The sequence below is a fragment of the Neopelma chrysocephalum genome, unplaced genomic scaffold (assembly GCF_003984885.1).
Source record: "Neopelma chrysocephalum unplaced genomic scaffold, ASM398488v2 Primary Assembly neopelma1_24, whole genome shotgun sequence".
In the NCBI taxonomy this organism is placed as follows: domain Eukaryota; kingdom Metazoa; phylum Chordata; class Aves; order Passeriformes; family Pipridae; genus Neopelma; species Neopelma chrysocephalum.
The window spans coordinates 19,262,930-19,279,384 of NW_020897693.1; the positions used below are offsets into that span (position 1 = coordinate 19,262,930).

The 16,455-nt window shown below is 38.2% G+C and overlaps 1 protein-coding gene across 1 annotated transcript in view; it reads right to left on the reverse strand.

The window, feature by feature from the left end:
• Positions 1-16,455, reverse strand: part of SPTBN5 (spectrin beta, non-erythrocytic 5) — a 79,821-nt gene that overhangs the window by 35,837 nt on the left and 27,529 nt on the right. The window contains exons 26-33 of the mRNA XM_027674219.1: positions 15,836-15,999; positions 14,082-14,214; positions 13,098-13,243; positions 11,753-11,867; positions 9,746-9,856; positions 8,372-8,551; positions 4,241-4,444; positions 3,389-3,538 (exon numbers count right to left, since the gene is read on the reverse strand). Of these exons, the coding sequence (XP_027530020.1) occupies positions 3,389-3,538; positions 4,241-4,444; positions 8,372-8,551; positions 9,746-9,856; positions 11,753-11,867; positions 13,098-13,243; positions 14,082-14,214; positions 15,836-15,999 (1,203 nt within the window). The remainder of the gene's footprint in view (positions 1-3,388; positions 3,539-4,240; positions 4,445-8,371; positions 8,552-9,745; positions 9,857-11,752; positions 11,868-13,097; positions 13,244-14,081; positions 14,215-15,835; positions 16,000-16,455) is intronic.

Here is a 16,455-nt window from a genome sequence, read left to right on the forward strand (position 1 = left end):
CTAGAATCCAGTAGAAGGTGAATGCCTTCTTGTTTTTCCATGAACAGTAAAAAATGAACCTCTTCTTGCAATGACTTGCTTTCGTTATTGATTTCACCCTATACGTTCTTCAAAGGTATAACTTATTTTGTATGTAAACACATATAGTTTCTGTCTTCTCAGCAGCTTAATAGCTTAAAGCTGCATCACTTTGTGTTTATACTCACCGTGGATCAACTCTGCTCTCAACAGCGAGGTGATCCTCAACATTGCCACATTTCAAATCAGTAAAATTGATTTAAAAATAGCAAAATATGATTTCAAATGAGCAGGTAGTAGTGGAATTTTTGAAGCACAGCTGAGATGTGCTTTCATCAAAACTCTTTAGTTCTAAGGGAAGGGAGTGAGTAGCTGCCTCTTCTTCATGGTACTTTTGCTCAATGTCAGCTGTGAGTTAATACTAAAATGAAAAGAATGAACAACACAGGTGTGAGTCATTATAATGGTGGAAAGCTAGTAATTCCTGAAAGGAAAGCTGTTCACGGTACTGGCTTAATGGCACATCTAGAGTAGTGAGAGCTGAAACTCATCCTGGAATGCACACAGCCCATTGGGGATCTGTTTGTTTGCATCCTTGGATATGGACAAATTCAGCACCTCTTCTTCCCACCTAACAGGACTTATGAACTTCCTAGATTAAGTTTGAGCACTAATTCATAACAGTCTCTTCTAGACATTGTGGTACGCTGGTGATGGTAGGGACTGTGTTGGTGGAGGAGGAGACATATGACTGGCTCTGATATCCAGATTACTAATTTAAAAATCCATGGCATTCTGTAATTTCCCTTCTATATTGCAGGTAGATACTTGGTCACTGACTGCAATATCAGAGACATTTGTCTATATGATCACACCACCGTGACCTACTTTCCTATTTTATAACAGTAACTCGGTGAGCATGCAACTATAATTCTTTACATACACAAAACTCTCACAGAGGAAACAGTTCTTTAATTGGTTGTAGTTTTCTAAGGATTAAACATGAGCAAAAATGAGAAATAAAAAGTTTCTGCTTCTTCTTTCTGTAGTAAGTGCGCTCTTTTCAATCTGAGCAGGTTTTTTTGTTTGTTTGTTTGATTTTGGTTTTTTGTTGTTGGGGTTTTTTTTGTGTGTGCCTTTTTTTTTTTTAAATCAGGCGCAGAAAGTGGTGGAGGGACCATGTACGTGTGATGAGCATATGATAACTGTGGCTCCCTCATTCTCTACACCTGCATGGACAACACCAACTTTTTATCATTCCCCTGTGCTTATTTTCTTGTCATTCTCCTTGACTGCAAAATGTTATCTGTGTGAAGGGCTGCTGGAAGGGACAGTCAAGTATTCACGTTTAACTGTTACACCTACTGAATAATTAGTGACAGTGAGGAAAACTGAGTACCAGACTCCTCGGAAGTTCATTGAGAAAATAGTATGAGAGAAAGATTCAGATAACAGAATTGCCCTTCATGATCCTCAAGGTCACAGTCTTCATTCTCAGGCTTTGCTTTGGCTAAAGAAAGTTGTGGTAGGAGGCAAGGCACTGTGACTGATCCCACCGAGACAATTTACCCAGTCTGTGATGAACACCCACCCCTTTTGTGGCAGTCTTTCTCAGAGCATATGGCAATGGTAAATTCATTCAAACAAAGGAGTGATAACAAGTTCCATTTACCTGTAGAGAATGTGCTGGGGCCATACCAGAAATGCCAGGTGCATTACCCTTACATGTAAGAGTAATACAGGCTTTCAACTCAGGGATAAGAAGAAACACTAATCCACAGTAGCTTCCTACACATTTACCTCTGAAGTATAGAGAGCAAAGCAGATGCCACAGTGAGAGTGCCTCTGCCTCTGCATGTTGGCTGATGTCCATTTCATAAAAGGAGAAAAAATACAGTGGCCAAACTTTTGTAAAGTTTACATTTTCCCTGATGAGCTCCTATGCAGGAGCTTAGCAATGATGTTAGTAGGGAATCGAGATAGATGTAATGCAAATCATGCCATTTGCTAATGAAGCAACAAATAGTGGGCAGAACCATATAATATTTTACTCCAGAAACCTGAACCTAGGTGAAACTCTCTGTTTCGTATTTCATCACAAACTCAAGAATGCAGGGCACACGTGCCAAGACTGCCAATTGTAGGGAATTATGAAGATATGCATTTCCTTCAATGAATGAGTAGCAGAAAGCTCCAGGCCCACGTGCTACAAAGGGTTAAGTATCACTGCATGGCACAGCGAAGGGTCAGTTTTCAGGAAGATTTAGTGCCAGTGGCAAAGCGCTGGTGAAAAACAGAGCTCAGCACAAACTGAGAGCCATTACATTTTTCTATCAGTGGTCTTAGAGAGTATTATTTTTCCTTAATGAGAAATGACCTGGAGATACAACCTCCTTCAGTGCTGCATCAATCCTTAAATTTGGCAACCTTCAACCCACTGATGTGGTCGCATGCCAAGCCTCAGCATGGCTATAGCAATCTATCAGTTCATGAATTCACAGAATGACTGCACTGTTTTCTAATAGCAAATGTTAGACCTTGAGCTGGAACATTTTAAACAGTTACATGAATCAAAGAAAGTGCAAGAAAGATAAAAGATAATTTAATAACGGTGAAAAAAAACCTATTTCAAGAGCTGCAAAATTATGATAATAAGAACATCCTTCTGTCTCTTTGCATTAATCATATCTGCCCTCCCTTTTCATGAGGGCCTTTTTCACGAGTTCATCTCTCTACTGCATCAAACAGAAACTAATACTCCTTAAAAATTCTTTTGTAGTTGTTCTACACATGGCTATCAATACCCTTGCAGAACTGAGAAGGCAATTCACTTTCCTGTATTAACTCACACTGCCAACATCCATCTTCCAGTAGTTGCATTTTCCCAGCACTAACCCTCAGCCTGAGGTGAGGTTTCCAGCAACACCTGCAAAGCAAACTCCACTCAAACCCACTTTGCAATTTCCCTTCTCTTTGAAGCCTACAAAACAATTTGCCAGTGATTAAGCAGTTGGTATGATGAGATATGTTTATAAAGAGGACTAATATTGGACTCTTGTCTCCCTCTTCTGTTGTGACTCTCACATGTTAGCTGTCATGTTTATTTGCAATTAATTATCTTTCAGGCAAGAATCATCTGTTTGTTTCTGGTTCCACACCTAAGCTCCATAAGAAGGGTGGGGGTCTTGTACGTTGTTACACTCTCCAAGTGATACCGCAATGCAAATTATAACAATAAAAAAGAGTGTCGTGTGTATATGCAGACACAAGGATTTTAAGCTGTAGGTGAACAGTAGTGCCTCTTTTAGTTTGAAAGAATTTAAATGACTGAAGAGTTTACCTGCTTATTTCAAGTTTATAATTCACTCACCTCCTGTGAATTCAGGAGCAGGTCCAGGTGATCCCAATCCTTGTAGAACATTTGTTCTTGGTGTATTTTCTCCAGCCACTCCTTCTTCTGTTTCCATGCATTGTATACATTTTTCTTCTCTTCCATTAAAGCCTGTAGTTTCTGCTGAATCTGAACATAATTTCCAATTAAAAAGTCATGTTGGTCTTTAGATCCCATGGATCAGGGTAAGCTGAGACAAGAAAGGATTAAGTGGAGTGGTGGATAATCCCCTTAAACTGCAACAAAATTATTAAACAGAAAAAAAAGTAAAACAAGTTCTAGCAATTCTCTTTGAGCATAGAGACAACCAGAGGTGCCTCATTTCAGCAATGGAGAAATGCTTCTTACAGCATATACAGCAGTTCAAGCCAAGAGCAAAGAAGGGTAACTGTTTCCCAAGTGTGCTTTCTAAAATCAGATCCTAATTTTACGTTGTCTTTAGTCATTAATAGTGCCGTTATATCACTCCAAATTTTTGTCCAGACTGTTCTGGTGTGGATAAACCACTATGATATGAGGAATAGTATTTCTGTGAAAATCTAGTTTGGGAAGTTGGTAGAATTAAATCCATTGCTCAGAACATGGTGAACTTCTTGAATGAGCCCAGCTTTGCTGCAGGGGGCCTTCAGGAGATGCCAGCACGCAGCTGCTGCTGAGATAGGAAACGGAACAGATGTTTTTGGGCCCAAGCTAGGTAACACACTGAGGCAAACATAGGTCATGTGTATAGAGAAGTGATGCACATGTGTATTTGTATGCTTACAGTGTGATAGTTACACTGGTGTCAAGTAGCTGAATATGTATGATTGAACTCAGAAGAGTTTCAATTACCTCTTTTGATCCCATTTCCTCATCTTGCAGGAGTGACTGACCCAGCTGTACAGCATGACTATACTTCTCTTCTCGTGCTTCAATCTCTGCCAGTAGCTGTTGATGCTGGGTAAGTCTTAGGTTGCTAGTAGATATGTCCCGAATCATCTCTTTGGCTCTCATTTCCCTTATTATTTCTGCTGTCCATAAGAAATAGTCCCACACCTGGAACCCAAGAAAATGTGAAAGTTGAGGTTAGAGCTCAAGCTTAGGTTATCAGGAAGGAAAATCATAGGCCTGTTCAACTTGAAATGAGTAATAGGTAATAAAATCACAGATAAGAAAGAAAATATTTCATTAGTGCTTACAGTACTTCTATGAATTTTACAAGCATAGATAATGACTGCTGGAATATCTCCATACTGTGTTAAATCATATATGGTTTGTAATATCATAATTATGATCAAACTGTGTCATATCATGTCAATGACAGCATGATATAATTTATTGCCCTTTAGTCCATCTTAAGTGTTTTCTAATGTTATTCCTTCACAAAGGATAAAACAGTATCATCCTACTTTTCTGTGACAGCTTTGTCTAATGCAAGTCTATTTGAAATTAGGTTGTGCACATATTCTAAAACGAGAGTCTGAATTTTCTGATAAAAAACAAATGCACTCTAATAAATGTGGAAAAAGGGTAAATCACAGCCTAGAAAAAATTGCATAACCAAATCAGGTATACAGATTCAGCTTTTGGTTTGTGGAACTATAGGATTGAGACTGACACAGAAATGCAGTCCTGGGAGGAACAAGGATGTGTGATGCTAATTTACTTTCAAAATCTGATTAAACTATAAATACATTTACAATATCTTAAAATGCCTGAAGCAATCAGCTGAAGCAATTAGGAGCAAGAAAGTTCTAAAACAAATATCTGAGAATTATTTTCTAACTGTGACTGAAGGAACTTGTACAAGTAAAAATAATTCGACATTTTTCTATATGTCCTTTTCTGCATTTGATTCTACACCTTAAACAGTCACTTACTTTAGACATCTTATTTGAATCTGCAATAGGAGTTTTGCTCTTATGTGTCAGTTGTTAAAATTAGGATTGCAAGGGACTATACTGGGAATTACATGCAATGACTAATTAAGTTTTGCTATAGTTTAATTGTGTCTGAATTGGTTGATTTAATTTTGAGGTAGTAAAGAGTTTGTCAGGTTTTTAAAGTGTATTTTAAAAGACGATTAGGTATAGTAAGTGTGGAAAAAAACTCCTCTCACTGCAGAGAACTAAAAATTTTCTCTTGTGAGTGGTTGCTGGCTTTTCCACTGAAAGAAACTATGTAATGGAAATAGATTCTTGGCTGCTCCATTTTACCCATGGATTTTTGTTCATATCATCAAAATTTTGTACTGCCAGCCAAGAAAAAAAGTTTCAGAAAAGCACCACAAAATTGAAACTGGCCAATTTGGGATCCTGAGTTTAGCCTTTGAAGCCAAGATAAACAGAGATAAAGATAAATTGGCTTTCTTAAAGCCAACAAACACAGCTACTAAATGACTGTTTAAAAAGACTGTGGTCCTTTTAAAGAGGCCCACATAGTGCACACGTGTTGGCATAATTTTGATTTTTAGAACTAATTCATTCACACAGCTGGATGTCACTGGAGACACTGACATTGCACTTGGCACTGCAAATGTCTAAGACTCCTTGAGATTTTAAGAAAGCATTAGGAAAAAATACATAAATCTCAGGATATATAATGTGATGGAACAAGTCAAGAGCCAATGAGTGGTTATTGGACTGCCGCTGCCAGCAACATTTAAGGATAGACAAGGCATCAGTCTGCCGGAAACTCCTAAGCAGAGCCTGACTGAGACCATGCAGATCCTAGCAGAAACTTCAGATTAAGAGCCTCAGATCACTCAGAAATACTTTGAGTCTATGTCTACATTCATCTTCCTTGACAAAGTTTCTTGGAAGATTTGAAGCCCTCTGCTGTTATCGTGCATTGTCCATTAGGCCCAGCTCTCTGCTATTTAATCAGACTAAAATTGTACTTGATGGGGTGCAAGGAGATACACTAGATGATTGTGCAGAATTCTCATTTTATGGAAAGACTGAACTTTTTTTGTTTCACCTAATCTGTGCACAATTTCTTAATGAAAACCCTAATGACTGCATATGAACAATATAATGAAAAAAGTACACTGAACAGCTGTGACTAACATTGTTTGTGGACCTCTTGGCATAGCTGAAAGAGGAAAGGTAGCAAAGTTGCCTCTTTGCATTCAGCAATTTGGGTGATGTTCTACAGCAAAGCTGCTCTAACCTACCCTAGAGCTACTGAGTTTTTTAGTCACTAGACATGGCTGCATGATGCTGCCTTGTCCCATTTGGGCAGAAAGACAAGCTTACCAAACTTGCAGGACCAGCTCTTCCCTGTTTCAAGAATTATTGTCAGGAAAGGAGGTGAAAATTAAGAGGATCAGGAACACTTTTTGCCATCAAAGAGACAGGGAGTTGCCTGGAGCATAATCCTGTCTAGACATTTCACTGAGAATACAGTAACCTGGCTTTGTCATTTTGTTTTACGATGTTAAGAGTCCTAAAGGTCAAAGGATACGCTGCCAGAGGGAGAAATGGGCTATAGATTTGCCATTCAGACAAAATTCAAACCAAAGGTGCTTTGTATGGTTCCAGCAATAACAATTAAAAAGGTACCCCAACAGGTGGAGAAAACAAGACATTTTCTATCTGAAGTCAATAACTAAATTTATGATGTAAGTTATGAAGCAAAGCAATAATGAAGTGAACTCTGAGTGACTATATTTTGATGGATAAATCCACCATGACCCACCTCCTGATGGAGACGACCCCAGGCTGCAGACTTCAAGACTCTAATATATGTTAGAAGAATACAATACTAAAAGTTTGACTTATTCTTACTATCATTCCTAGATGCTATTAAAAAGACAGTGGACAAATGAACTTTTCACCTACATCACTAGAGACACTTTTATTTCCCCCATTGACAGTTCTGCACAAGATAATAGACTTGTAACAGTTAAAAACCAAACCAAGCAAACCCTCAAAAAAACCAAAGTGCCATAAGCATCCTTTATCTCTAACTGTATAATACATTTTTTTGATGAAATAGGCAGATAACACCAATTTGAACACTTATAAGAGACTTGAAGTGGACTAGTCTAATATGCAGAAGTCTCTCATGTTAACAAAAAAGAACCATGTACACTCTACGGTGGTCTTGCTCCCAGCTAACAAACCTAGGACAGAGTTGCAGGAAGTTTTTTTCCAGCATACCCTGGACATTCTCTGCTTCCCACCAAAACCAGAAACAGAATGTGAACTACCAGACATATCTTGAGTTGACACTGAAGTTACACCTGGAAGAGTTCAAGAATAAAAGAACGTCAAAGTATTCTAGAAATGTACATTAGCAATTTCCTTCATGATGTAAGGGGACACTCTCGCTGTTTTAGAACCTGCTACTGCTGTACTTGCAGCAATAATCTACTGATTTGCAGTGGTGTAGCTCGGGTGCCTTCACTGAGATTACCGACATTTGCAAAGCGTTCTGTGGCAAATTATAGCTCAGTGACCTATTGAATTCTTTGGAGACAAAGCTACTGTGCATTGCTGATTACAATATTATGCTGATATATCCATGTCACCGTTTAAGCAACATGAGAAGCTAGTGCAAGAACCAGTAAGTTGTATTTGATACATTCCATGAAGTTAACTGTGGATTATTGCATACCCTGAGAGAGCAAGAACAAACTTTAATGCATTATAAATGGGAGTGTAACATCTCCTTTTATCACTCTTACTCAGTGGAAATTGCAGTCTTTGAAAAGACTACTGCTGCTCCTGTGAAGCAATAGCCATTTCTGACAACTGTCAATTATTCCATACACAGCTGGTTATGAGCTTTTATTCCTACAGAAGGTAAAAGATCCTTATCCTCTAACAACTTTCTAAATAGCTACATGCACTTAAATGCTTCATTAATATCACAGGTAGCACCTGCAGCCTTTTGCAGCTTGGAAATACACCTATGATTCACACACATTGAAGGCAACTTTCTCCTGTGTACCAACGGACAGATGGCAGAAGTGCTTACATGTGCCTGAAACTCGTGAAGCTTGTATATTTGTTCCAGGAGTTTCTTGCGCAGTTCCACTTTAGACTTCAGAGCCTTCCAGTTGGTCAGTATTGCCTGCTGCTTTGCTTTTAGGTCTTCCACCTGTTTCTTTGAGCAGTGGGGCAGCACATGATCTGCAGAGTGGATCAGCTCCTGCAGCTGTACACAGGGACGAAAGTAGAGTGTAGGAAGGAGAGAGTAACAAACATCAGGTAATATCAGAAAAGTTATGATAAGGGATATGTTAACTGTGCATGAAACTACAATTCAAGCAATGTTATCTGACTTAGCTTTTCTCACATTAAACAAAAACTTCCATAATTTCAGTTCTATGGAGTAATAGTGACATCCAATGTTTGCCAAGGCTCATTGCAACAGTGATTTTTCAGATTTTGTTTTCCCTTTTTACCATACCATTTATTATATGAATAATGCAACCAGTATTATAATTGCTAATATAATGCAAGTAATTGCTAACTATTCCCTTTTTTCCTCATTGACCATATAGCTTAACTGTGACCACTTTCTCTTCATGTGTATCTCATGCTCTTTTACCTTTAAAAGTCACAAATAGCTGGTGGAATCAATTTTAATGTTATCCGTCCTGAAGCCAATACGTGAGGCCACTGATAATTAATACTAGGTTAACTACTAAAATAATCTCAATATTACACTTGCTGTGTTTTATACTATATATACTATTGTATACTATTACATTTATTAAACAAAAGAGTGGAGAGAAAACTCATAGTAGTTTTATCGGCCTCGTTGAAGCCAAGCAAGTCTCTTATATACAAGGAAGCTGTTCTCATGAGCTGAAACCTTTTATGTTTGTATTATGAGCCCTATCCTTTTTTCTCACAGTGCAATTTGTACTCTTCCAAACATACAGAAAATTTCAGACTGCTGCCCTATACTTTCTTCTATAATCCTCCATAGTCAATCAAAGCATTTTGTGTTTAATGAATATTAATTTTGTCTGCACATAAAACTGATTCTGGCTTTTTCCTTGTAATCACTTGAAACACTATGAAGAAGATGATAAGCTCATCACAAAGCCTGGCATAATCATACATTTCAAACAATGATCAAAAATATCCCTGTGAATCACTTCAATAATCAGCACACATTATAGTATGCGCCTTATTTGAAAAGTTTTAAATTACTTACTTTATCACTGCCGTTAGACCTTGAATATACAAAGAAAACTAGAAAACTAGTGAAAATCCATAGAGATTTCCAGTCTTTCTGTGAGAGACAGTAGTAATTTGGTTCACAATACCAAATTATTATGCTTATCTTGGAAACTTGAATTCTGGCTACACATTAAAGATCCCAAATCACCGTCATTACCTGCTGCTCATTACCCGAGAGCTCGTGTTCCAAGGCCACATGGTTGCGGAGCTGGGTTTGCACACCTCTCATGTCCTTAGCAACATCATCTGGAATACTTTTGGACTTCTCCTAGAAGGATGAAATTAGAGAAAGCTTTGTTACTTTCTACTTCCAAGCAAAACTCACTACAAGCCTATATTAGTAATTTTGAGTAGTGCAACTCATAATGCACTCTTGAGGACATCCTGGGTTACTCAACTATTATAGGTAAAAGGAAGCCAGAAAAGTCTGTCCTAGTAACTCACTTCTAAGTGAACTGTGCAGATGAAGGTTCAAGTCTTTTCTTGATCAGACAATATAAGAGAACGTCTTACGGGCTTTGTGTTGGGAATCAATCTGGAACAGCTGCTGCAGTGACATAGTGAATTCTTAAAAGTAGCATTAACAAGCAACAGCTTCAGCCCATTCTTTGGCATACAGGTGGTCTTCCTGTGAACCATCTTTATATGAAAATTTTAGTTATAGATGCTCAAGAAAGTTTACTGTAAAGATGAAAGAAATGGAGGGACCATTACATAAAAGGAAACTTAAACATTTATTTAGCTCAACAAAGGTTCTGAAGGGATTTAGTTGTTACCCAGACATGCACCGGAAATACAGCAAGCAGACAAAAAAAAAAGGCATTTCAGCTAGAGAACAACAGTGTTGTTAGAATAAAATTATTAGAAATTTGTTCCATATCAGTTTAGAGAAAATTAGAAGAACACTTCTAACCATTGAAGTGCATTTTTGGAGCAGATTCACAGGCTAGTTTGGCGTACCAACAATGCATCTTGGTAAGGTCTTATAAAAGGAGATGATGTAGTTGTCTATACTATGATGACACTGGAGCTGATGACTTAAGCAAGATCTCCCAGTACTAGGTTCCTATAAGAAATGTCTTTTCCTGGTAGACTTTTGACTAGGGTACACAGGAAGGGATGACCAAGATGACTGTACTGCTCTCTCACTCTGGCATGAAGCTATTAACAAGATGCAATGCAAGAAGGGTGTAGTGGCTGCCTGGACCAAATAGCTGTTGGGATAAACCAACAGCTGGTCTGTGAAGTGTTTCTGAATTCTGTTTCTGCCTCAAAATTAACTACTTCATCATTGAAGTTAAATATGCACCAGGTTCTGAAAATCCCAGCTAGCATATGGTGAAATAATATGATGTTTGATTTTCCATTCATGATAGAGGAAGAAAGTAGGAATAACATGGCTGAATAGGGCAGCCTCTGCCAGGATAAACAACCAGAAAAATCAATTGCATGTAACCAAACAATGCCCTGTTGCCTTGCAAACAGTGGAAACTATTGGATCGCTGCCTCCTGTAAACATCTGCATTAGGGAAACCACATCTCTCATTACAGCAAGTATATGGTTTCTCTGCGAAATTCTTCAGGATGTTCAGATAAAACAGAAGGCTGAAGATTTTTTATTGGGAGTTCTCCCCCTAGTTTTTACACTAGGACTGATTGAAATTATTGCCAGTACTGGGCACTGAAATGGGAGGAGAAGATTTTGGCCCAGCTTTTCACATCAGGTCACATGATTGCCTGACAGCCTTCCAGGCTAATGGTTACTGTAATCCAGACAAATGCCTTTTTCAAGGGATAGTTCTTCAGCACATAAAGCTACAACAGCATACAAAGAGCCACCACGGTGAGGCAATAAGCAGTTTCTTAGGCCTGACTGTATACATTGCACTGTGAGACAACTTAGTTCAAGCACTGATCTCAGCTTATCCCATAGATCAGCAACTCCAGCTACACCTGGTTTCACCAGTGGTTCTCATCAGGTAACCAGTCACGTATCTAAGGATTACAAAGGATTTTTTTTTTTTACACTTTGAGTAATTACACAGGTTTCTTACTGAGAACTTTTTTGAAGTCATCAGTAAGCATGCTGAGAATCACAAGAATATTCCACAAATAAAGCTGAAATAGAGTTTGCATTATATGAGAATTTCCGATTATTTTTTACCTCAATATGGGCCAGAGCATCAGTTAGATCTTGGTAACACTTGTGAATCGCCTCAGCGTCTCTCAGCCGTGCACCTCGTAATCTGGTAATTTCTAACAGCTCCTCCCAAGAGTTCCTTCAAGGGAGGATGGGGAAAAGGACCATGTAAAACGTTTAAACTAGGACTAATGGAGACCAACAGTCTGAAGAAAGACTGAAAACAAGACCTCCTCTTACTTTTTTTTTCATTTCTGCCATTAAATTCTGTTGGAGTGATTCTCTGAAGAACAGCCTGTCTTTCACCCTACTCTGTCCTCCTGTCTACTCGATAAACTTAAAGAGATGGTCCTATATGGGAGAGCCCTTCTCAATTATGCTTTTTGGGTTTTATATGCAGGACTTGGACAACTGAGTCATAGAATTACAGAACATCCTGAGTTGGAAGGGACCCCAAAAGACCATCACAGACCAACTCCTGGCCCTGCACAAGACCACCCCAAGAATCACACCATGTGCCTGAGAGCATTGTCCAAATGTTTCTTGAAGTCTGTCAGACTTGGTGCCATGACGACTTCCCTGGGGAACCCTTTCCAGTGTCCAACCACCCTCTGGGTGAAGAACATTTTCCTAATATCTAATCTAAATGTCCCCTGACATAGCTCCATGCTGTTCCCTTGGGTCCTTTCATTGGTCACCAGAAAGAAGACATCAGTGCCTGCCTCTCCACTTCCCCTCATGAGGAAGTTGTGATGACGTTTCCCCTCACTCTCCTCTTCTCCAGAGGAGGCGGAACAGACCAAGTGACCTCAGTCACTCCTCATACGGTTTCCCTTCTAGGCTCTTCACCATCTTCATAGCCCTCCTTTGGACACTTTCTAAGAGCTTTATATCTTCCTTACATTGAGGTGCCCAAAACAGCAGACAGACCCACTTCTCTTTCAGGTCAGTTTAGACTGATGCCACAACTAAGAAGCTCAGAACATTTTAACTTTATTCTAAAGAGCAATCATGGGATTCAAACTCAAAAATCAGAAGTAATAAAAAAGCAACGAAACTCCTAGCCTTTCAGTTAGGTGATCTTGTTTCAAAGGGCAAAGAAAGTTCACTCACCCTTACTTGTAAAGCACCTCTGATGCAATTTACAGAAGCTAAAAGCAAGCTAAAACCAAGTAGATAATGCCTGCATAAAAGTAGTCTATTTTTAAATGAGGGTGGCAGCAGCTGTGCTTCAATAAGCAAGCCACATATTCTGCAATTAGAGAATTAGGAGAACCTGCCTTATTCTTTTCTAGTATTTCGTCTCTTCTTCCTTCTCCAGAGTGAATTGAAAGGACAAAGCATTATGGAACTAACGTAAGTCTCCTACCTTAGCTCTTTCTGCATCTGCCGAATTTCCCAGGACCCAGAATGGTCACAGTTCAGCAAGTGGTCTGCCAGCTGCTGGAAAGCCACAACTCTTTTCCCAGCTGCTTCCAACTGGTGTCGGAATGTGTCATATCTGGCACAAAGTTGCTTTTGAAGGGAAAACAAGAATTAAAAAAACCAAAACCTTTTGAGTGCTCTCATTTCCCAAACGTACCTGCTCATTTAACAGAGCAAAGCCAAAAGACAGGTAATAAGCTGACCATACTTACAGATGAAGACCCTGCAGAGTGACAGGATTTTACCTCCAAAGAGCATGAGGAGCTACAAACTCTTAGCAAAACATGAGGTTTGTGACACAGATGGGAGGTAGAAACATTATTAATGGAAACGGAAACAAACATTCTATGTACAATGAATTTCAATTATTAAATTATATGTTTTCCCTTCATGAATGCAAATGTGCATTCAGTACTGTAAATGGATAATGCAGTCTCATTTTAAGGTTTAGAATACAAGTTATTTTGAAATAGATTATAAAACGAGGATTCAGAATAGCTATTAATTTTTAACAGGCTGATATTAGATTGGTTTCTATGCTCCGTAAAGAGGTATAGCTGTAGATGTTTGTACAGCCATCAGCAACCTCAATGAAAAAAGAGAAAAAAAGGAAAAGTCCTAAATGGTTACCACACTAAAATACTTGACTATTAAAAGTAGAAAGAACTTGCTCTCTGAAGGCCTAGACATTTTAGCCTGCAGTTGTTTCACACATCTCAGTCCTCATAGTAGCAGAATGTGTTAGGCAATGCTGTCTGTTCTTCAGACCTTCCCACCCACTCTTCACTCTTTTCTCTTCCCATCTTCCAGTTATTTATCCTTATTCCTTACTCTGTCTTTTAAGTTTTCATGGACAACCTTAGAATCTGTTTACAGTCTCAATACAGATAGTTTATTTGATTTTTGATCTGTTACTCAAAAAACTCACCAAGACATGTTCATAATCATTTCCATAGTCTTCAGAGCTGGCTGTTTGTTTCTGCTGAGTGATCCAGTCTTCCAGATCTTCATATTCTCGTACAAACTCATGCAAGACAAGAGTTTCATCCAGCTTCTTCCCTCTGTTGGGGGAAGGAGAAAAGGTAATACAATTAGACCAAGGCAATATGGAGGAGGGCAATCAGTAACTTTCTTCCTATGAATCCCCAAAACCTCTCACAAAAGACTCACTCTCTTTAATGAAAGAGCTGACTATTTCTCAAAAGTGGAAATTATGTTTGTAGGATGACAGCTGTCATCCAGGTCATACTCATCTCATTGGCTGGGTGTCCTGGAAGAGCGCTGTGCCTAGTTGAGTTCTCCTCCTGTTCTGCTTTTGATTTCAGTTGGGTTTCATTCCTGATGTTTTTTGTTTTTTTTTTTTTTCTTCCCATGGAAATATCTTTTATTTTTTTCCAGATCTGTCCTGATCTGTCTTTCTAAGGATAATTGTATTGCTCATGAAAATAAGAAGGAAATCTTTCTGAGGATGGTGCATCAGGAAAGTGGATGCTTTGAAAGCCTTTTGATGCAATTCTGCTTACATTGCCTGTTTAGCAAAATTGCTGCAACCATGGTCTAGAGTATCTTATAACTCAGCCAAACATGCTACAGGTCTTTCACAGTAAATAATATATCAATTTTCCATCTGCTAACACTGACTGACTGACCAGTGCAAAAATTCCAGGAAAGATGAACTTGGTTTCCCTCTTTGAATCACAACTGCTCATCACAAGAGATGTAGCCTGCTGAGAGAGTCCAGCCCAAAGAGAATGCAGATCAGAGGTACAAACCAGAGCACCAATAAAGCACAACAAGACTCAGGTTAACATTAAGCATGAGTGAAAAAACAAAACATTTCTGTGTTCAACACACACGTTTTGGTATTTCTAGATTGAGTATTTTTTTTTCTGAACTTTTCATTCACAGGATTTTCTATTGATGCTTTTACTTTTTGAATTGTAAACAAGAATAGAAACAAAAGGTAAAATACCAGCATTTTCTGTAGGCTTAATAATTCTAGTATTCAGATTAATTTATTTGTTATTCTACTTGCAGAGTCTCATTCTTTTTCTGAATGAAATTTTTGTGAAAGAAAAATCAAAACTGTTCAGACATTTGTTCCTTCCTGACAACAAAGTGCTAAAACCCCTCTGTATAAGCTAATTGTCCCATTGTAAACACCTTGCTTTCATAATAACAGAAAGGAAGTGAAATGAAAAGTAAATGATTCATTCAAGAATAAAAACTTTCCTATACTAGCAGAGTCACTGGGCACAAAGATAAGTGTATCTGTAATTGTCTCCCTTACGTTATGTAACAAATTAAGTAATTTTCAAGCACCATTAAGGAAATCTTTTAAAAGCACTTTTTTCTTATTTTCCTGGGGCATAACACAAATGCAAGTCAGAATCTGGCATCTCAAGTCACTTTACAGGAGGATGATTAAGGATAAAGAGGAAATTTGTGGGCTTCAAATTCTTAATATGTAGCAAAACTCCTTGAATACATTGTAGAGGTCTTGTTTACCAACAATGAGAAGCTTATAGGTGCTCAGAATTATAATATAGAAACAAGCAATTTCCTAAATACAATTGAAAAGGGAGGAGATAATTATTATGATCTAAATTCCAGTTAAGTAATTGGAGATATCAGTGGGCTTTGAATCAAACCTAAGAACCAAGAGGCAGGTCTAGTTTATACCTTGCTGCTGATAGCTCCTGTAACTCCTGGAGTCTTGAACGAACTTGTTCCTTTGGTGCATCAACCTCAGTATACTGGATGGAGCCCACAAGAAGAAGAGTTTGGGCACTTTCGCTCAGTTCTTTCATTAAATCTTGGTAAATGGCAATCTCATGCTCCAGTGCCTGGCAAAGAAAAATAGTGAATTGAGAGCCAGTTGTCCAAGATCTACTGTTTGTGAACAGCCTACGGTTGAGACATTAAAAGATGAGAAATACTTTTGGGAAGGATATGACATTTCCAAGACTTGATCAATTTTAGATCATTTTCTAGCAACATTTTTTGAAAAAAAAATGTACATAAATCCATACAAGTCAGGTGAACAAAGACAATTAGAATTTCCTGATGTATTATTAGGTAGAGAAAAATATCCCTGGAATAATGCTCTATCTGTATCTTTGATTTTAGAAAAAAAAAAAAAAAGGCTTCTGCATGCATCTGTTGAAAAAGGAAAATAAGATGAAAATATTCACTATTCTCCTTTTTACCCAAACTACATTTTTCCAATCATGTTAGTATACTGAATTGATCTCTTCTATCAGTCCATTCACACATGGACATATATCAACACGAAATATCTT